The sequence below is a fragment of the Propithecus coquereli genome, unplaced genomic scaffold, assembly GCF_000956105.1.
Source record: "Propithecus coquereli isolate 6110/MARCELLA unplaced genomic scaffold, Pcoq_1.0 Scaffold1, whole genome shotgun sequence".
Taxonomy (NCBI): Eukaryota; Metazoa; Chordata; class Mammalia; order Primates; family Indriidae; genus Propithecus; species Propithecus coquereli.
In genome coordinates this window covers 12,325,224-12,345,484 of record NW_012133857.1, presented here as the reverse complement: position 1 = coordinate 12,345,484, position 20,261 = coordinate 12,325,224, and the positions used below count along the sequence as shown (strand labels likewise).

At 49.3% G+C, this 20,261-nt stretch overlaps 4 protein-coding genes across 5 annotated transcripts in view; 3 read left to right on the top strand and 1 right to left on the bottom strand.

The window, feature by feature from the left end:
* The window catches only part of NICN1 (nicolin 1), a 7,243-nt gene extending 4,448 nt beyond the window's left edge, over positions 1-2,795 (top strand). The window contains exons 2-6 of the mRNA XM_012656029.1: positions 725-901; positions 1,150-1,263; positions 1,706-1,777; positions 2,115-2,219; positions 2,294-2,795. Coding sequence (XP_012511483.1) covers positions 725-901; positions 1,150-1,263; positions 1,706-1,777; positions 2,115-2,219; positions 2,294-2,335 — 510 coding nt within the window. The 3' untranslated portion in view covers positions 2,336-2,795. The remainder of the gene's footprint in view (positions 1-724; positions 902-1,149; positions 1,264-1,705; positions 1,778-2,114; positions 2,220-2,293) is intronic.
* Positions 2,796-3,727: 932 nt separating this feature from the next.
* AMT (aminomethyltransferase) lies at positions 3,728-9,030 on the top strand. 2 transcript variants are annotated; one of them, XM_012655923.1, is made up of 10 exons: positions 3,728-4,214; positions 4,317-4,484; positions 5,002-5,082; positions 6,164-6,295; positions 6,685-6,763; positions 7,061-7,206; positions 7,290-7,470; positions 7,848-8,003; positions 8,106-8,280; positions 8,764-9,030. In XM_012655923.1, exons 1-10 carry the CDS (start codon positions 4,125-4,127, stop codon positions 8,774-8,776), a joined length of 1,221 nt encoding a protein of 406 aa, XP_012511377.1. In that variant the 5' UTR covers positions 3,728-4,124; the 3' UTR covers positions 8,777-9,030. The 2 variants fall into 2 exon arrangements, with proteins under 2 accessions (XP_012511377.1, XP_012511303.1); XM_012655849.1 differs by having other exon boundaries at positions 8,513-9,030.
* Positions 9,031-9,359: 329 nt separating this feature from the next.
* Positions 9,360-12,696, bottom strand: TCTA (T-cell leukemia translocation altered). The gene is made up of 3 exons (XM_012655753.1): positions 12,258-12,696; positions 11,868-11,922; positions 9,360-10,797 (listed from the first exon to the last, which is right to left on the bottom strand). The coding sequence occupies exons 1-3, from the start codon at positions 12,478-12,480 to the stop codon at positions 10,755-10,757; spliced, it is 321 nt and encodes a 106-aa protein (XP_012511207.1). The 5' UTR covers positions 12,481-12,696; the 3' UTR covers positions 9,360-10,754.
* Positions 12,697-12,901: 205 nt separating this feature from the next.
* Positions 12,902-20,261, top strand: part of RHOA (ras homolog family member A) — a 60,001-nt gene continuing 52,641 nt past the window's right edge. The window contains exons 1-2 of the mRNA XM_012655633.1: positions 12,902-13,085; positions 17,331-17,406. The gene's annotated coding sequence lies outside the window, so the exon portion shown is untranslated. The remainder of the gene's footprint in view (positions 13,086-17,330; positions 17,407-20,261) is intronic.

Here is a 20,261-nt window from a genome sequence, read left to right as displayed (position 1 = left end):
TTTTAGTTGTCCAGCTAATTTCTTTCTATTTTTAGTAGAGACGGGGTCTCACTCTTGCTCAGGCTGGTCTCGAACTCCTGAGCTCAAAGGATCTGCCTGCTTTGGACTCCCAGAGTGCTAGGATTATAGGCGTGAGCCACCAGGCTCGGCCCTCATGCTGTTCTTTACTGTCAGCTGGGAAACTTAATTAATGGGCCTGACCTCAGAAATCCTGACTTAGTAGATACGAGGTGGAGCCTGGACACCTCTATTTTAAAAAATTTCCTTGGGTGATTCTGATGAGTGTCTAATGATCAGAACCACTGCTGTAGCTAGACTGAATCACTAGCTGTTCCAGTGGTACACCAGGTTCTTGCACCCTCTGGTACTTCTTTGTATGTGCTACTTTTACATTCCCTACTTTTCCTGGTCCACTTGGCAAACTCTTTCTCCTTTAGGCCTCATTTGTACATTTTTTGCCTCCTCAGAGGATTAGGGCTCTGATCTCTAGTAGCATCTTGGACATTTGGCAAGATCAGTGGTGATGGTGTTTTGTTTGCATGACCAGCTCATTTAGACTGTGAGCACCTCTAGGAAAGCAACATTGTCTTTGGGTCCAGTGATGCTTGTTGAAATTGTTGGTAGTAGAAGAGTCCATTCCAAGGGTAGGAGGAGATGGTGCCTTTGAGCCTTTCAGGCCCTGGGTCTGGGTCTTATTTGTCGTGATGGGTTGTATGTACTTTAGTTACAGGAGATTACATTTAAGAATTACTACACAGCCTTTTTGAGCATCCGCGTCCGTCAGCATACCTCGATGCACACACCGGCCAAGTGGGTGACTTGTCTGCGGGACTATTGTCTGATGCCCGACCCACACAGTGAGGAGGGAGCCCAGGAGTATGTATCGCTGTTCAAACACCAGGTCAGCTGGGCCTCAGTATGGCCAGGGCAATCAAGATGAGGGCTTACAGGAGACCTGGGAATTGGATCAGTATACCAGGAGGGAAGAAGGGGCAAGGATGGCCTGGCTTTCAAGCAAGTGCCTTGGAGGGATTATTGTTCTTTCCTTCCCAAAGGCCTGGGGAGGCAGCATTTTGGCTCAGTGCTGGTTGGGAGGCTCCTGGGCAGTGAGCTGGGTCCTTGCTGGGTCCTTGTATGTGTGTGTGTCAGATGCTGTGTGACATGGCCAGAGTACTGGAGCTACGCCTGATTCTTCGGCAGCCATCACCACTGTGGCTGTCTTTCACAGTGGAGGAGCTGCAGATTTATCAGCAGGGACCAAAGGTAAGTGACTAACTCAGAGCTGTGGGTTGGCCCTTTCCCCAGGAGGGTTCCCACTATGGCTGGGAGAGGTGGGTTTGTGGGTGGGTGCTGGGTAAGGATGGTATGACTCAGAAAGAGGCTTTCATGGAAATTAACTGAGTGTGAATGCTGGAAGTTCATGATGAGAGGTGAGACTATGTTCTCATATCCCCTGACTTTTGGAGCTACTAGCCACTTTCAGAGCTGGAGCTTTTAGGTGCCAGGAGACACTTCTGTTGCTTGTGTTTGTGAGACCTCCTGCATAACAGAGCTTAGGTGCCTTGGGCTTCTGTGGGCCACCTGAACAATATTTTCCCAGTGTCTGAGGCTCTGAGGCCCTTCTCTCTACTCCCAGGACCTTAGAATCTGGTCCCAGAGCTCTCCTACTTTGCCTCACTCAGGGCAGTATGCCTTTGCTTTGCAGAGCCCCTCCATGACCTTTCCCAAGTGGCTCTCCCACCCAGTCCCCTGTGAGCAACCTGTCCCCCTACTTGAGGTAAGCCCTTTCCCTGGGTAAGAACCACATGTGAATGGTTCTGGTGTCCAGCACAGGCCCAGGTGGGCCCTTTTCTGTAAGAATCTGGGGGCTGAACCCAGGGCCTTTGGTTTACTCTGTGCCATCTTCCTCTTGGGTGCTCTATGGGATTTGAGGCATCTGTGGTATGGGGCTGGGCTGCCTACTGAACATCAGGCCCCAACCTCATGTTTCACAAGTCATTTGGAAATGTTATTGGTCTCAGCTCGTGGGTCCCTAGCCCAGCTTGGCCTCCCTGGAACTCTAAGGGCAGTGCTGGGGAGAGACCCATGGCCACTGACCCCTCCTTCTGGAGCAGGGTCTCCCAGACCCCAGCAGGGTATCCTCCGAGGTGCAGCAGATGTGGGCGCTGACAGAGATGATCCGGGCCAGTCACACCTCCACAAGGATCGGCCGCTTTGATGTGAGTGATCGCTTCCCTCTGCTTGGCTTATATTGCCCTGAGCGGGTCAGACCTGATGGTCTTTTGTGTTGCAGGTGGATGGCTGTTATGACCTGAACTTGCTCTCCTACACTTGAATGGTTGCTCCTAGCCAAGATATTGGCCTTTCTGTGCCCACCCAGGCTTGTTTTGGGCCACCAGAGGCCGAAGTGTGTTCCCTGTGCATTCCAAGTGTTGCCTGCATGCCTGTACTGTCTGGGCCATGTTCACAGATTCAGGATTCTTGGGGGCTTACTGTATTGCTTCAGCATGAACTCCTGGCGGGAATGCACTCTGTCTTCACCTGGCTGCAACCCAGTTCTTCTTTCTTCTTCTATCCTAACAACACTCCAGTTCTACTTACTAAGAATCCTCGAGGACCCTCTGCCCCTCCTGCCAACATTCACACTCCTGTCTTCTGCCTGCTCCTTCACCCTAAATGCAGTTAGGCTGAAAAGACCTACTAAAACCTCCATCTAACCTGGAAGGCCATTGCTGCAATGGCATTCTCGTATGTAGATTGGGAAGCTTTAGGAAGAAACAGAAACCCCATTTCTTCCTTTGTGCCCCCTAGTGGCTTTCTTTCCCTTTGTGTTATGCCCACAAAAAGAAATTTCCTGTCTAAACTCTTCTGCTGCTTGCCTAGGAAACAAAATTGAGGATTTGGGTAGCTTGAGTCCCTCAGTCCCTGAGCTGGCTCCTGGATATATGTTCAAATGCTTGTGTCCACTGGGCTTGGGCAGGTGCCTCTGGCAAGGTGGGGGCCTAAGAATGAGACCTGGGACCTGTCTGCCAAGTGACACAGCCCAAAGCATATCCCTGTCCCTTCTCCCAAGTGCCCCTTTCCAAGAGTCATGCTCAGCATGATGAGAGATCAACCTTGGTGGGGTGTAGGTCCAAGTGAGGGTTCTCATTGGTGCCTTTTAAGAGACTGAGGTCTTCCATTACCACAGGCCAACTGTTGAGTGATGCAGGCTGGTCTTCATGAGAAAATGCTGCTTCCCTCTGGTTTCTTCCTTGCGTTGTCCCTGGGGATTATTATGAAACAATACTGCAATGTGTTTTGGACCTGAACAACTGGACGTGTGTGTGGCCCAACAGTTTTTTGGAGGAAGTTCAGCCACTTGTGGTGGCCACCCTCTGCTCTCACCCATGAGTTCTTGCAGGTGGTGTCTTTACCCGCAGGGTCACTTACTTAGCCCCACTCAGCATCTTCTGAAAGGGTGATAACCGTAGTCTTGTGTTCAGCGAGCAAGAGTCCTCAGTGTGTTTGTGAGTGAAGAGGACCCTGGGGTAGCATGGATCATGCTTCAGTCATGGCTGTGTCCCCAGCACAGGGGCTGGTATGCAGCAAGATCAATAAACATTTGTGAAATGCATGACTGTGTTGGCTGCCTGTGTCTGTCTGGTGGGAGAGCTGGGGACCCCTGTGTGAAGTAAGGCTACTGTGGTGTTGCCTTCTGTGGTGTTGCCTGCCTGCCAGGCTGGCTCCACCCTCCTGTGACCTCTCCACCCTCCCCACCCCCCATTTGACCTTACATCCTTGAGGTCCTGAATGTGTGATTCAGGCCTTTCAGCCCTTTCCAGAACTTTGACCCTTTGGAGGCAGGGCAGTTCTGGAGGGGGAGGTCTAGCCCCCAGCTACAGTTCGCCTGAGCCGCCCTGAATAACCAGCAGAAAGAGCTGGAGGCTGTTTCCCTGCAATCTGGAGTCCCTGCGCTCCCAGCTCTAAATCCCAGCCTGCCCTGGGGGCTGCCCGCCCCCTTTTGTGATCTTGTGCGCAAGAGAGAGAGAGACCTGTCCTAGCAGGGGGCCTGGACTACATCTCCCGGCGTTCCCGGCTGAGTGGAGGCCTCTGTGCGCCGTCTGCACCGGTTGCAGGCGACGATGCGGCAGGCAGTGAGCATGGTGGCCCGTATGGGCTTTCGCCTGCAAGAACTCCCCTGTGTCCTGGGTCGTCAGCTCAGTTGCGCACAGGTGGGATAGTGGGTGCTGGGTTTTGGTTCTGATTTTAGATGGTGGGGGAGGGAGGCGGCTAGGGGCTAGGGCCCTGGTGGCACTAAGCCCGGCCGCCTGCAGGATGTGCTCCGCCGGACACCGCTCTATGATTTCCACCTGGCCCACGGCGGGAAAATGGTGGAGTTCGCTGGTTGGAGTTTGCCAGTGCAGTACCGAGACAGTCACGTTGACTCACACCTGCACACACGCCAGCACTGCTCGCTCTTTGATGTGTCTCACATGCTGCAGGTAAGCCAGGGGAACAGCCTGCCTGCCAGGTCAGGCCTTCCTCCCTGGTCACAGTGGTGCATTCCTTGGCTTTGTTTGCTGGGAGCTGGATTCTACAGATAGCCCTCCCAGAAGAGCTAGAAGCCTTGGTGGTGTCATGTTCAGACTATGGGTCCGAGGAAATGAACTAAGAGGGTCTCCTGATCATCTCCTCTTTAATCTTTCCAGTCTACTCCCACTAAGTGGCTTAATGTCCTAGGTTTTCCAGGGCTGACACCCACTCTTATCCACTATGCTGGGTATTGGAAAAGCGGGTATTTCAGGAGGTTGGTAAGTCCTCTCGAGTACCCTGACCTCCCCCTGTTGGGATGTGGGGAATCAGAAGGTGGGCCTCTGCTGCCTGTAGAACCAAAACACTGGTCAGTCACTTAGGCCAGGCTGAATTGCGCTGTGCATGGCAGGGAGGATACCTCCTTGCCTAGTGTTCTTTTGGATTACAGCTGCTGCAGTGGCCTGAGGCTTTCAATCTCTTCCCCAGACCAAGATACTTGGTAGTGACCGAGTGAAGCTGATGGAGAGTATAGTGGTTGGAGACATTGCGGAGCTAAAGCCAAACCAGGTGGGCCCTTCTTTTATTTCCGCTCAATGAATGTTCTTAGTCATGAGCCAGCAAACGGGCTGATTCCCTACCTTAGGCTTGGCGGCACAGAAAGGAATCAGACACAGCTTTTCAGGGCTTGCAGTTTTGGGGACAGAGTCCCGGAGTCATTTCCAGACATCTAGTGATCTGCAGGGTAGGGCCTCATCACAGCATGCTAGGAGGCCAGAAACCAAGGTTCCTGTGCTGCTCTCTGACCTGCACTGTTATTCAAAGATGTGCTGAATCAGAACATTCATTTTAATAAGATCCCCAGGTGATTCATGTGACCTCTCAACCTCAGGTTCTTCATCTACCCAGTAGGGAGGCAAATGGCAATATTTATTTATTTATTTTTTTTTTTTTTTGAGACAGAGTCTCACTGTGTTGCCCGGGCTAGAGTGCTGTGGCGTCAGCTTAGCTCACAGCAACCTCAAACTCCTGGGCTCAAGCGATCCTCCTGCCTCAGCCTCCCAAGTAGCTGGGACTACAACAGGCATGCGCCACCATGCCCGGCTAATTTGTTTCTATATATTTTTAGTTGTGCAATTAATTTCTTCTATTTTTAGTAGAGACAGGGTCTCACTCTTGCTCAGGCTGGTCTTGAACTCCTGACCTTCAGTGATCCTCCCACCTCAACCTCCGGCCTCCCAGGGTGCTAGGATTGAGCCACCACACCCCTGGCTGACTTTGAAGCTTTTGTCCTGGGGGTTGAGGCATGAGCTGAATTGCCTCAGGCCTGGGTGTGATGAAGCAGTAGGTCCTAGATGTCACAGATTAAGCATGAGATGGGGCTCTCAATACTGAGTGGGGAGGGGTACAGAGGCTCCACCAGATCAAGGAGGCCCCCCGCAAGGTGGGGAGGGGATGAAAACTTGCTCAGTGCATGAGGAAGTTTTTGTCTCCTTGACTTGGGCCCAGCCTTGTACCTTGCATACCCTGAGCCCTTAGCATGAGGGCTGGTAAGTTTTGTGGTGGCTAAGTGGGTCCAGGGGTATGTCGGGTTCGCCCTTGACCTTGGCCTTTTGGATCTGGAGGCAAAGATGCTCCACTTTGGTGCTAGGGGACACTGTCACTATTTACCAATGAGGCTGGAGGCATCTTAGATGACTTGATTGTGACCAACACTTCTGAGGGGTACCTGTATGTGGTGTCCAACGCTGGCTGCTGCGACAAGGACTTGGCCCTTATGCAGGTACAGCCCCTCTGTGTTCTATGCACCTTGTCTTCCTTGTTCATAGAGCAGCATCCTTGTCTAGGACAGGCTTGGCACAGACAAGGGACAAGGAGCTCAGAAAATGGCTCTTTGAGTCAGTGAACAGCTATGAGACTGGTAGGCCCTCCCTGGAGCATGGCAGGGTTTGGTGGGGGCGGGGAGGTGAAGCTGACCCTGGCTCCTTAAGTGAGCATCCTTTGGTGAGGTGGCAGTCCTGGGCGTGGGTCATCCCTAGCACTTAGTAGCTATGTGGCCTTGTAAGATGGGAACCAACCCACTATTCTATTACCCAGCTCTGCCATGTCCATCTCATAGCAGGTGCTCAGTAAGTGGTCCCAGAGACTGATGTGGTATTTCTTTCTTTTCAGAACAAGGTCAGGGAGTTTCAGAACAAGGGCAGTGATGTGGGTCTGGAGGTGGTGGATAATGCCCTGCTAGCCCTGCAAGGTGAGAGGGCTGGGCTGGGGTTAAAGAGCTGACCTTTGCCTTCCTAGCTTTATCAACTGCCTAGCACAAAGGTCAAACCAAGAGGAAGGTTTGGATGGTGTGATATTTGTGTGCCATTATTCTATTATTCTATCTTGCCCTCCCCCCACCTACCACAAGGCTAGGGACAAGGGCATTGTCTCCTACTTGCAGTGTAAGACTTGCTCAGGGCTTGTTCTGGTCGCTGAGAAAGGCCTGTAGTCTAGCTTTGAGGGGTGCTGGGACCTGGATGCCTGGTCACTGGCTCCCTGGGCCTAGGACCCACTGCGGCCCAGGTGCTGCAGGCTGGCGTAGCAGATGACCTGCGGAAACTGCCCTTCATGACCAGTGCTGTGATGGAAGTATTCGGCGTGTCCAGCTGCCGTGTGACCCGCTGTGGCTACACAGGAGAGGATGGTGTAGAGGTGTGTCAGTAAGTGGGTGTGGGGTGGTACAGGGCACAAAAGGAGGGGAAAGCTGCCCACCTGCTTTCTGGTGTCCTGTGCAGATCTCGGTGCCAGCAGCAGGGGCAGTCCACCTGGCAACAGCTCTGCTGGAAAACCCAGAAGTGAAACTGGCAGGGCTGGCGGCCAGGGACAGCCTGCGCCTGGAGGCCGGCCTCTGCCTGTATGGGAAGGACATTGATGAACGCACCACACCTGTGGAGGGCAGCCTTGGTTGGACATTGGGTGAGCTGGGCTAGCACTGAAGGATGGGGTCCTGAGGTTGGAGTGAACTTTAATGAGACCAGCCAGCTCAGGACTGCTCTTAATATTGTATATCCTGGAGCAAGTGACTCAGCTTTCCTGAACCTTGGTTCTATGAAGGTGTCACTGTGGGCAACCATTAGAAACTGAGGACCCTCAGCAGGTAGGCAGCATGGCCTCTAGGGGGTCAGAGGTGCTTGGCTGACTGAATGCAGTGCAGGGGAGGAATAGAGCCTGGGGTAGCCCAAGTTAAGGGAACTTGATGCTGGTTAGATGTCACTTGGGGTCCTGGTAGCTAGGACCTCCTGCAGCCAGGGCTTTTATGGGTTGTGGCTTATATCTGATGTGTCATGTTCCAGGAAAGCGCCGCCGAGCTGCTATGGACTTCCCTGGAGCCAAAGTCATTGTTCCCCAGCTGAAGAGCAAGGTGCAGCGGAGGCGTGTGGGGCTGATGTGTGAGGGGGCCCCCATGCGCGCACACAGTCCCATCCTGAGCACAGAGGGTACTGTGATTGGTAGGTGGACCAAGGAAGCTGGGGAGTCTTTGTCTCTTCCCCAGAAGGGTGGGAGCACTGGGCTGACAGGGTGCTGCTAACACATGGCCTATGCCTGGACAGGTACTGTGACCAGTGGCTGCCCTTCACCCTGCCTGAAGAGGAACGTGGCCATGGGTTACGTGCCCTATGAGTATAGTCAGCCAGGGACACTGCTGCTGGTAGAGGTGCGGCGGAAGCAGCAGATGGCTGTGGTCAGCAGGATGCCCTTTGTACCCACAAACTACTACACTTTAAAGTGAGGATGGCTCAGGGCAGGGCCCTCCCCTACAGGAGTCTTGCTCTGGAAGGCATCCTTCAAGGGGTTAGTGAGGAAGCTGACGCAGAACCCACTGGGGTGGGCAGCTAGAGTAGAAGCTCGCTATTGAGGGGCCTATACTACCTATTTGTCCCACCCAACCCATGCCACTCCAACTTTAGGACCCCATTTCTGAGTGATGGATCAACCTTACCCAATGTCCTGTTTTCAGTCCACAGTCCCACTGACCCTACTCCTCCCTGCTGGAGGACAATGAGAAGCACTGGTTCTGCCATCTCTCCCACTCTGCCAGGTGCTGATTGTGAAGCGAAGTCTCACTTTTGTGGGGAAGATAAAACCTGCCCAACCTACCTCACTATGGTTTCTCACATTGCAAGGGTTATTACCATGGGCAGTGTGGGTTTAGGCTACCCTCTCCAGTTTGCTTTCCATGAATGCAAACTGCTGCCTCTCCCTGGGCAGGAATGATTCCTGACTCACCGAGGGTTGGCTCCGTACGGCTCCTGTGCCTGTGTGTAAACTTGGGGATGGCTGAGGGAACATGAACTCACCCTTCCACATTCCCAAGTAGGCCTAGCCTGCTGCTCACCACCTATTCTGAGCCCCAGGGCTGCTGTAAGGCAGGCTGGGCCTCCTCCTGGACTTGCCTTACCCTGGGCTGACCTTCACCCCAGGGGCCCATTACTGGACTGGAATCCTGAAAAAATATTAAATGAACTTCCTTCTTGTTTGCCATAGTCTCTAGCTTCATTGTTCTTTGTCCACAGGGCTCCTGAAGTGCCAACACAAAGCCTGCCTTCCTGGCCTCCAAGATAGGCTAGAATAGGTTCCCTTGAGAGGGGCCAGGTCTATAAGAACTAATGGGGATATTGCCCCTGTTGGGCACCCCATCAGTGCTCCTCCATGAAGCTGGCATCGCCTCTCCATCTCTGCAAGTTGTTGCATCTGGGTCCTGAGGGGCAACAGCTTCCAGAATGTTCCCTCTCCAGTTGCCACACTTGCGTGCATACCCTTATCCTGTCTAAATAACCACACAACTGATGCACTTCCATGTTTAATAAGCCACATCCTCAGTTGAGCCTGGGGTGAAATGTACCCCTGATTCTGTGTGTGGTGGTATTAGTGCGTAGGCCTGGGGCTGTGAAGACCATCATCCTGCCAGCCAGAAGACATCTCTGGAGTGGGGACATGTACATGAGCTCACTGCTGCCCCACTTCCAGTGCACCTCTGCCACAAAGATGGCCTAGGTGAAGGCAGCCAGCTGGAAATGTGACATCCAACAGAGAGGAAGCAGGCAGTAGGACATTAAGGTAGCTGGTGGCCCAGCAGAGGGAGACAGAAGTATGGCCGTCAGGGAAGCAGGTGGGTCCAGGGCCAAAATGTTTTCAGGAACTGGTGTTTCTGTGGGGGCATTTGTTACCTACACCTTGGGAAGCTCCCCATGCCCATTGTAAAGGTGGCAGGGCTTGCCTGGCCTGTGGCTTTCCTGTTGAGGGTTCCTGGAGGCTCAGATGGTGCTAGTGGGGAGGAGCTGAGCCTGTAGGCTATTAGGTTGAGACCCCTCTCTGTACCAGGTCTGGATGGGAAATGATGAGGCTGTAGGGCATGATGGAGCCATTTTGCACTAACTGCTTAGTACCTCCCTATGAGCGCAAGGTACAGACCCAAGACCCCCTGGGTACTTAAGCAGTGGGGGCTACCCCAAGGGCTTAGCTGGTGGGCTCTGCCTCTTTCAGGCACCCAGCTTACCCCTAAGAAGGACTAAGAGGAATATTAATAGGACAGTTGGGAGATAACAATTTTCTTTTGCTTGGCTAATACCTGGAGAGGTCTGGCTGGGCCAGGGAGGTGAGTGTTTGGTGCCTCTGTCTAGATGGTGCCAGCAGGAACACCCTGCCTTATACCTGAATTGTCAGCTAAGTAACCATAGAGTATAAGGCCTGGCCCAGGCCAGGATTCCCTGGCTCCTTGCCAACAAAGCAAAACCAAAGAAATTCAGGAAACTCAGGGCTTCAGGGAAAACAAACTTCCCTTACAAATCCCACAGCTGGTAAACCTCAGGCTTCCTCTCATAGGGACAGATCTTTATGGGATCACATCCCAGGGGGATAGGGAGAGGGACAGGAAGGAATCAAGACAAAAAAGGGACTGTTGGCCTCCCCAACCCAGAGGCTTCTCCTGAGCTCTGACTCCTGAGCAAGGAAGAACAAAACTTCTTTCCTTAAGGTACCCAGATAAGGGTAGAGGCAAACTCTTCACTCTCCCAGTGCCTAGAGCTGTTGAGGAGGCAAGACCAAAGGCAGTGGAGGCCTAGCCCTGCAAGCACTGGGATACTCCTTGTCCCCAACCTTGAGCCCCCTGCAGTCTTCTTTGGGGTCTGGGCAGCAGCAGAACGCAGTGTAGAAGCCAGCAGACCCAGTGATGGCCCTGGAGACACTTCTGCTGCCTTCCCTTATTCTCTGTGGGTTTTGAGAGGTTCATTTGCTGCCATTTCCCTGAAAGTGATGGAGAGAGAAGAGAGAGGGGTTATTCCATGGACAGCAGAACAATCCCCGAGATTGGCTCTCCTCGGCCCCTTGGGGGCTGAGCTGGGCTCAGTAAGGCCTCATTGCAATCTCGACCTCTCTGCTGATCTCCCACAGTCCATCCTGGGCCCGCCACCTTCCCCCTGCAGACCCATTCTTCCTCCTGGGTTCCCCACCTTACGATGGCACTGCCATCATTCCCTGGGTGCCTGAGACAGAAACCTGGGCAGTGGCAGCCTTTCTAAGCGGCCTCTAGCCGTCACTCTTTGACCCTTTATCTACTTGCCATGAAGCAGGCAGTTATCAAGGCAAATTAGATCAGGCCACAGCCAGCCTTGCTGAGTCAGTCCTTCAGTGGCTCCCTGGGCCCAACATGTTCCCATGCATAAGCTCAAGCATCACAGCCTCATCTATTCTTCCAATATGTCACCCTCGTCCTTGCCCCTTGGTCTTGTTCTATCCATTCCCTTTGCCTGGTACATTTTGCCACCCCATGGCCTTTGACCTCAACTTAGGTGTCTTTCTTGGGAAAAGCATTCCCTGACCACCCTTGCCTCTGCACTGCTATCTTCCCCGCATAAATCTCTGGCTCCCCCTGCAAGTAGGGCCTGGGTTGTTCATGTTCTCTGGGGCTACTGCAGCCCCTGCCATGTGGCAGGAGCTCAGAGATTAGCTGAATGAATGCCCCAATTAGTGAGTTCATGTTTTACAGATGAAGAGGCTAACCCTCATGAGGTCAGACAGTGTGCTAGGGACAGAGGTTCCTGCCTTCCCAGCTAAGGGGTTTGCAGGGAGTGGAATCCGAAAGACCTGCCACTTAATATGACAATACAACCCCCTACCCCACAAGTTGCTGATGCACTGTCCAAACATTGGCGACACCCCAACTTGAAGCCTGAGCTCTACGTGCAGACTTAAAGCTTGCTGCAAAGGCCATTAAGTTGGTGACCTGTATTGTGATAACTCCCCTCCCAGTCACCAGCACACAAGTGTCCTTGGACTGCCAAGTGTGGGGTTGGGGTAGAGACAGGTTTACTCACCACGAAGGGAAATGCGTGGAGCCATCAGGTGTGGATCCGTTCTGACTGCCCAGACCTGGAGGCAAGAACACATCCAGAGCTGCGGCAGGCTGGGGTTGGGGATCTGAGCAGGTATCAGGCCAGTTCAGGTTAGGGGGCCTCTGGTACTGCTTGGTGGGAAGTCTGGTGAGGGTCCTAGGGACTAGTGGTATCGTCTGGTGAGGGTTTTGAGGAACGGTTACAATGTGATGGGAAGACTGGTGGGGATTCTGGTATAAAATGGTATGGTGGCATGGGTGCGGGTACAACGTTAAGTTCTGATGAGGCTCTTGGGGGATTCTGGGGAACCCAATGGTACAGTCTGGTGGGGGTGGGGGCAGTCAACCCACGGAGGTTCGTAGGGACCCTCACCTGGGCGGTGATACAACCCGGTCACCGTGTTCCCGTAGAACCCCCACGCCAGCTGGATGCCCAGGAGACTTAGCACCAACCACAGCAGCAGCAACTTGAAGAGGGTTACGCGCATGTCCTGCGCTTCCCATTCCCGCAAGAACTCGCTGCCTAGAGCGCCCAGCGCCCCTAACACCGTGGCCGGCAGAGTTTGCAAGGACTGCCCCGACCAGGGCTCCGCCATGACTGGCCTGCGCCCTGCCCAGGGGTACCGTCACCGTAGTCACCACCACGCAGGCGTGCGGGTTTCCAGGGCCAGGCTCGTTAGTGCGCACGCGCAAACCCTGGCAGGGAGGGCGCACCTCGCTTGCGCGAAGAGTTGGCAGTTTAGGGAGGAGTATTAAAAGCGCGCACGCGCACCTAGCCCCACCCTACTTACTTAAAGGATGAGTGACTCGGGGAGCATAAAATAGCAACCAGGTCTTTTATAGCCCCGAAGTTCCCGTGATGCCCTACGCGGCTGCAATGATTGGTTAAACATCTAGCTTTTAGGGCGTGGACGCGCTCCTGGGCAATCGTGGCTGAGCTGTGGGTGCGCGCGTGCGCGGGGCCGCGACTGTGGCCGGCTCGAGCCCGCTGGGTAGTCGGGGGCGCGCACGTCGCTCCCCGCCCTCCCGCCGCTGCCCGCCCTCGCTCGCTCGCGCTCCCCGCCTGCCGCCTGCGGTCCTCCGTCGGTTCTCTCGGTAGTCCACGGTCGCCTCATCTGCTACCGGTTCTTGTCTCCGAGCTTGCGACTGGCGGACAGGAGTTCTTGGTAGGAAGAGGCCAGACTCGGAGTCGTCGCCTGAGGTGAGCGGGAAGGTTCCCTCCTAGCGCCGAGGCGCCCCGGGCCCGCCCGCCCGGCACTCTTCCGGCCACCCTCCTGCCGCCCCGCCGCGGCCGCGCCCCACCTGCTGCTCCCGGCCGGCCGCCCCTGGCCCCAGATCCTGACTCCTCGCCCGGCCTGGGGCCCTGCGCCCCGAGGCGGCGGCCCCGCCCGCGCAGTCCCCGGAAGCGCGCCCAGTCGCCTCGCCCTCAGTGCCCCTTCCCCCGCCCGACCGGCCTGGTGGAGCCCAAGCCGCCCGCCCGCGGTCCCCGGCGCTTCCTCTCTCCCAGCAGCGCTGGGCAGGGCGGGGGCTCCGAGCCGGGCCCCGCGACCGCGCACTGTAGCCGTCCGCTGCAAAGCGCGCGTGGCTGTCAGAGTTGAAATGGGAAAGAAACTCTTTACAACTCCATTTTGCCTTTTGCATTTAATGTGAGACTTTAATTAGAGACACCGTCTAATACGGATTGAAGTCCAGTTATGCTTTGGGTAGGTTTTCTTCTTTTAATGCAGTACTCTTGGAGATTGTGTAAGTAAACGATTGTGTTGAAATCTTAGCACCGTCTGTATTGAAGAAAAGGGTATTTTTCAGTTGAAAATAAAAAAGCGCTGTAATGATTTAAGCGATGTTGCATGAGAATAGAGTTTTGCTTAGTCTAAATTACTACCTTTATTAGGAAGCACCTAAACATCTGTACTTACTGGATCCACAGTAACAGGTCGTCTTCATTAAATAGCACACTTTCATCCAAATTGATTTGGCCAAAAACCATATTATGGTAGAAAATTGGCATCCGTTTTACCTCAGAGTTGGTCCCACTTGTGTTTTTTAGTAGTTCTAATTTTAAAACTTTTGTTGGTGACTTGTTTGGTTCTTGTTTTTAAGACAGTCTTTTGAAATGTTTCTTGCAGGTGTGTAATCAGATTATACTCCTCTCTGCGAAATTTAAAGGGGAAAAAATACTTAAAAAACCAAAAAAACCCACTTTAAAATGTATGCAGTGAGAAATTTTCAACCACTTAGTGTCACACACCCAGAAGTGTAATGTGTACCATGTGGATGATTGTTACTTTAGATATGGCTAGATCATTGGGGAAATTTTTTTGAGCATTTGGCACAAGTGACGTTGTTTGCACTGAAAACACTAGACTAGTTCTTAATTGTAAAGAATGGCTTAATTGAAGGATCTCTTGATAAATTGTCTTGATTCGTTCCATCTGCTTTTGTAGAGCACTGATGGCTCTTGGGGACATAAAATGGGTAAGGTGCAACTTATTTTGAGTCAAAGTCTAGTGCTAGACTTACACCCTTTGTTCTCATAAAAACCTGTGCTGGAAGGAAGAAGTGAATAGAAATACTGTATAGTTATTGACCTATTTCTTCATAGATCCAGAATTTTATATGTAAAAGGTCCTTCAGGACTGGTAATCCAATCCATTTGCAGTCGAGGAAACTGAGTTCCAGAGACTTAAATAAATTTCCCAACATCATATGTCTAGTCAGAAGTAGACCAGAACTATTTTTTTCTCTGTTAGGTTTTCTTCATGTATTCCCAAATAGCTGGCCTAGAGTCAGGTAAAATTCAGGACTTCCAGCTTATTCCAGTGTTTCTTCTTTTATACCTTGCTGATTGTGCATAGTTTGTAGAATCTGAAAAATTCATTTGCCAATCCAATTCCAGTTCATTAATTTTCACAGCAGTCTCCCCTCTAACTGGATGGTCCTGCAGTCCATTGAAGGAGATAAATGAATGCACAGGGTTCCTGGCTGACCTAGTCATAGCTTTAGGTGTTTGGTTCTTGTTGAGGGACCAACTTCCAGAGCAAGGCCCAGACTTCCCAGGTCCAAAGCCAACATAATTAGGTCAGGCTAAGATGTTTTTAGGCAACTGTGGACCCTTTTGACTGTTGATTTGGGGTACTGCTTATATCAAGTAAACAATCCCCTATGCACATGTGTGTGGAATTGTTGGAGTATTTTCATAATCCTGGTCCGTTTCTGTCAGTTAACTCCTTTTAAAAGTTTATCCTGGTTATGTGGGGGTGTAAGTTATTAGGAGAGTAAAAACAGGTAGCTCTTTACAGGTGGAGTCTGTCCCTGTGGTGACTGGAGGAGGAGGAGGAGGAGGAGGTTGGTTGCTACTTTGGTCTTAATTGTGCTAGAGCTGAGAGATTTATGTTAACTCTCCTAATTTGAGCTTGATGGGCTTCTGTAGACAACACCTTGGGTTTAATTGCATTTTGGCTACTAGTGTTAATGATAAATGGCACATAATCACTGGATTTTAAAATTGGCCATGTTTATAGTTTTAAAACGTTCCCTAGTATTTTATCCTCCCCTACATTTAGTTTATCCCTTTATGTACCTGTCCAGTGGAACTGTTTGCCTGAGCCTACACATTAATATAATTAAATTTTAAACTTATTAAAAGTATTTTACTATATACTCTGCTATTTGGGGACATGCTCACTGTCAAGTATTTTTGAGATTAGTAAATTAAAATTCCAAGACAGTTTGAAGTTGGTAATTACTGTAAAATCCCTATTTTAAGTGTTTCTATTTCAAGTGACTCATTTTTTAATCTGTGGTGCTGGATTAAGTGAAGGCCTTGTATGCTCATAATTATGGTAGTTGGGTATCTGAAAATCAGGCACTGAAGCTGCTCATACTGGGTGTTGGTCTCAGCTTATTGGTGCTTCCTCCAAATGATTCTGAATACATTTTTATAGCTAATAATAATCAAAATACGAAATACACTCTGTTAAATTGCAACCAGTATGCAGTTTATACCAAACTGAGATTGATTTTTTTTAGAAGAATGGGTAAATGTGTTTAAGTGTATTTATGATAGTATCTTCAAGTGAAGGGAAAGAGGAAAATACAGGCAGCCAATGAAATAAGTTCGGAGTGGAGTGAAAGGACAAGTGGGAGATAAAATGAGATTAGAGAAGGGGCCAGATCATGTAGGGCCTTTAGGAGATGGGAAGTTCTTTGGTTTGTTCTGAAATAAGAAGTCATTCCATGTTTTTTAGTAGGGGAATGAAATGATCTGATATTAAAAAAAACCCCAAACTGGAATCACTCACTGTGAGTAGGAGTATATCTGGATCCATTCTGACTTTGTTTAGTAAACTAATACTGATAATTTCTGACAAAAACATCAAAAAGATTTCCTAATCTTATTAATTTCCTTGACCTAATGACTTCAACGTGTTTTATTTGAAGCCATTAGTTTTCTGACAGTTGCTTTTCAGTCTGTAAGTTCTTTTTTTTTCTTTCTTTCTTTTTTTTTTTTTTTTTAAGAGACAGTGTCTCACTGTTGCTCAGACTGGTCTCGAACTCCTGAGCTCAAGTGATCCTCCTGCCTCAGCCTCCCAGGCTGTTAGAATTACAGGCGTGAGCCACTGTGCCCAGCCTCAGTCTGTAATTTCTTTGTAATACCTGTGTTAAAAAGGAAATGTAATTTTGTAATTTGATGATACAAGTTATTAAAATGTTTACTGTAGTCCAGGTGGTAAGGATACAGGTGGTCACTGTAAAATTCTTTTAACTTTGATATATGTTTGAAAATTTTTTTTGAGACAGAGTCTCACTCTCTTGCCTGGGCTAGAGTGCCATGGCATCAGCCCAGCTCACAGCAACCTCAAACTCCTGGGCTCAAGCAATCTTCCTGCCCCAGCCTCCCGGGGTAGCTGGGACTATAGGCAGGCGCCACCATGCCTGGCTAATTTTTTTTATTTTTAGTTGTTTGGCTAATTTCTTTCTGTTTTTAGTAGAGACGGGGGTCTCGCTCTTGCTTAGGCTGGTCTCGAACTCCTGAGCTCAAGCAGTCCTCCCGCCTTGGTCTCCCAGAGTGCTAGGATTACAGGTGTGAGCCATCGTGCTCAGCCTGAAAATTTTTATTATAAAATGTTGGGGAAAATTTACAGAGGATTCATTAGCTTCCATATTTTTTTTTTCTGCTTTAAAAAGGGCAACATTAATTTATAATATTTGGAAAATAAGGTCGATTTTGTGGATTTTGTGTTAAGTGAAAGAGGCCAAGAGTTGTATAAATGTGATAAATTTGATGGTGTGTCAAAAATTAAATTCTGCACTTTTTCCCTCTCTTGGACTCTTCACTGAAGAGTTACTTAACAGAAGTTTGGGCAAACCCATTTACATCCTGTCCTTTGTTTTTTTCCTTGTAAATTGAATAGATATAATTCCTGATATTTTTTATGTTTTATAGCCTTTCATCTAGAAGTTCAAGGTACTTTGTACAACTTCTGCCACCCAGGCCAAGCATCCTACAGGGCATTTGTAAGGTATGTAAATAGAAGTTTCTTTTTCCATTTCCCGTTTTCCATGGAAGAGAGGTTATTATTAATGTAAATTCTGGAAATGTGGGTGTATCATTACTATTAATGATTCTCTTGTCCACAGGTCTTGAGATCTTTATCTTACTTCAGAACTTTTCTCTGTACTTATTTTCCTACCTCTCCATAAGATAGTCTTCTGACTTCCTTTCTTTTGTTTTTTATTCCAAGTGACATATTTTTCCTTAGATGAAGTTACATTTCTAAACCTTTCCCTTGCTTAACCTCTAAGGAGATGAACTCACCGTATGATATACGTACTTCTCTTACTTCTGGACCGTTCCCTTTTTATCTCTTCTGTTCTTCATCTTTAAATTTTCATTTTTTTGATTGAATGGTCTGATCATCTATAATTTATCGCCTGTGCTGTGGATATGTCTAATTATCAAGAGAAAATGAGTCAACTAGAGAATAAAGATCAAAGGATAATCCTCCCTCTTACCAGAGGGGTCAGCAGTGATACTGGCTTGGGAGGGAGCAATGTTAACTGTAGATACCACAGCCTATCCAGGGCCTGTTCAGATATTTTGAACTCATTACAAATCAGGGAAATAGTTGGAAGCTTATTTTATTTTACTTAAGAGGCAGGGTCTTGCTGTGTAGTCCAGGCTGGAGTGCGGTGGCTATTCACAGGCTCCATCAGAGTGCATCACAGCCTAAAAACTGGCCTCAAGTGATCTTTCCACCTCATCCTCCCTAGAAGCTGGGAATACATGTGCATGCCTCAGCACCTGGCTAGTAGAAGTTTTTTAATTTAATTGGTAACATGAGTATCCTGGCCTGGTATTTTCTACAGAAAACGCAGAAGAGTAGATGGTGAGGTAGGGGTTTTTTCCCCCCTACTGTTACTTGCTGCCACCACCTTTTTATAACTTGAGGGTTCTTGGACAACTTTTTTTTAGGGTGGGGACAGAGTCTCACTTTGTTGCCTGGGCTAGGCTAAAGTGAATGCCCTGGCATCAGCATAGCTCACTGCAACCTCTGGCCTCAGCCTCCTGAGTAGCTGGGACTACAGGCGCTTGCCACCATGCCTGGCTAATTTTTTGTTTTTGTTTTTAGTTGCTCAGCTAATTTTTTCTGTTTTTTAGTAGAGATGGGGTCTCGCTCTTGCTCAGGCTGGTCTCGAACTCTTGACTTCAGGCGATCCTCCCGCCTCGGCCTCCCAGAGTGCTAGGATTACAGGTGTGAGCCACTGTGCCTGGCCTTGGACAGCTTCTAATCCATGTCGTTTCTGCTGTGTGTGTTTGGTGAACTGTGATTGAAGAGTCTTCAATTCTGAAGTTAGAAGCATTTATTTCATAATGTACCAGCTATGCAGACTTTATCTTTCAGGGTTATTATTCTTTTATGTTTTCCATTAAGTTTTCCAGTTTTGCTAATTTTACATCCTGACCATCATTTCCTAAATTTATGGGAGAATGTTCTGGGCCTTAAAAAGCAGTCCCCATATAAAAACTGGTGAATTCTTGCAAGAAAAAGGGGCAAAAGAATATAGATTTTTGGCCAGGCGCGGTGGCTCACGCTTGTAATCCTAGCACTCTGGGAGGCCGAGGCGGGAGGATCATTTGCACTCAGGAGTTCGAGACCAGCCTGAGCAAGAGTGAGACCCCATCTCTACTAAAAATAGAAAGAAATTGGCCAAACAACTAAATAGAAAATATTAGCCAGGCATGGTGGCGCATACCTGTAGTCCCAGCTACATGGGAGGCTGAGGCAGGAGGATCGCTTGAGCCCAGGAGTTTGAGGTTGCTGTGAGCTGGGCTGATGCCACGGCACTCTAGCCCAGGCAAGAGAGTGAGACTCTGTCTTAAAAAAAGAAAAAAAAAGAATATAGATTTTTATCTTCTGAAGCTCATGGCTGCTCTAAAGCACAAGGATCCAATTCCATTCTTTTTAAACATTTTTTATGTTTTTATTTTAAGCATATGGTTCAAAATTCTACTTTTGTTTTATGTACATTGTTATCCTTACCATATTCTTATGGCAGGTGTATCTAAGCCTGTATGGTGCAGATGAGTGTGGCTCTCTGGTGCTTCTTCCATGGACCCATAGAGCACATGCTCTGCTGCTGGGGTACTTTTTTGTAACCCTGTTATTTGTGATGTAGGCTTTGAAAGCCTAAGGAAATAAATTTAAGATGGATATTTAATGTTGAAACATTTTGTTAATGTACAGTTTTTTGCCGCAAGACAATTTTATTATGTGATTTGGCAGCTTTGTTGGAAATACCGTGTTGAGAATTTTTTGTAGAAAAGTTCTTTTCTGGATGGAATCCCTTGTTTAACTTTTCCAGTTATTTAGAAGGAAGCTCTGTTTATCTTTTGAACATCTTAAGTTCAGAAAAGGCAGTAGAGTATCTTAGTTAAGAGCATGGGCTCTGGAGAGAGGCTGACAGTTAAAATACCAGCTCTGACGCTTGATACCTTGAGACTCTTGACAGCAAGGTGACCCCTTTGTAACTTAGTTTTCTCTTCTGTAAAAAGGAAACGATAACAACTATGAGGACTGAGTGAACAGAAGCACTTAGCCCTAAAGCTTTCACTATTCAGGTTACAGTCTGTAGTATCTAACAATCACAGTTCTTTAATTTGAAAGAGATGTTCAGTGGGTGGAGTAGCACCCTAAGAACTAATTCTTGGGAGAATAGAACAGGGCTCATTACTAGGTCCCTGTGCTTAAGAATGGTGGTACAAGGCTCTTCTCCAACTTGGAATTCAGGTCCCAAAATTGGAATCACCTTAGGTTTTTTTAAAGGTATAATTTGTATACAATAAAATGCACCCACTGTTAATGGCAGTTTGATA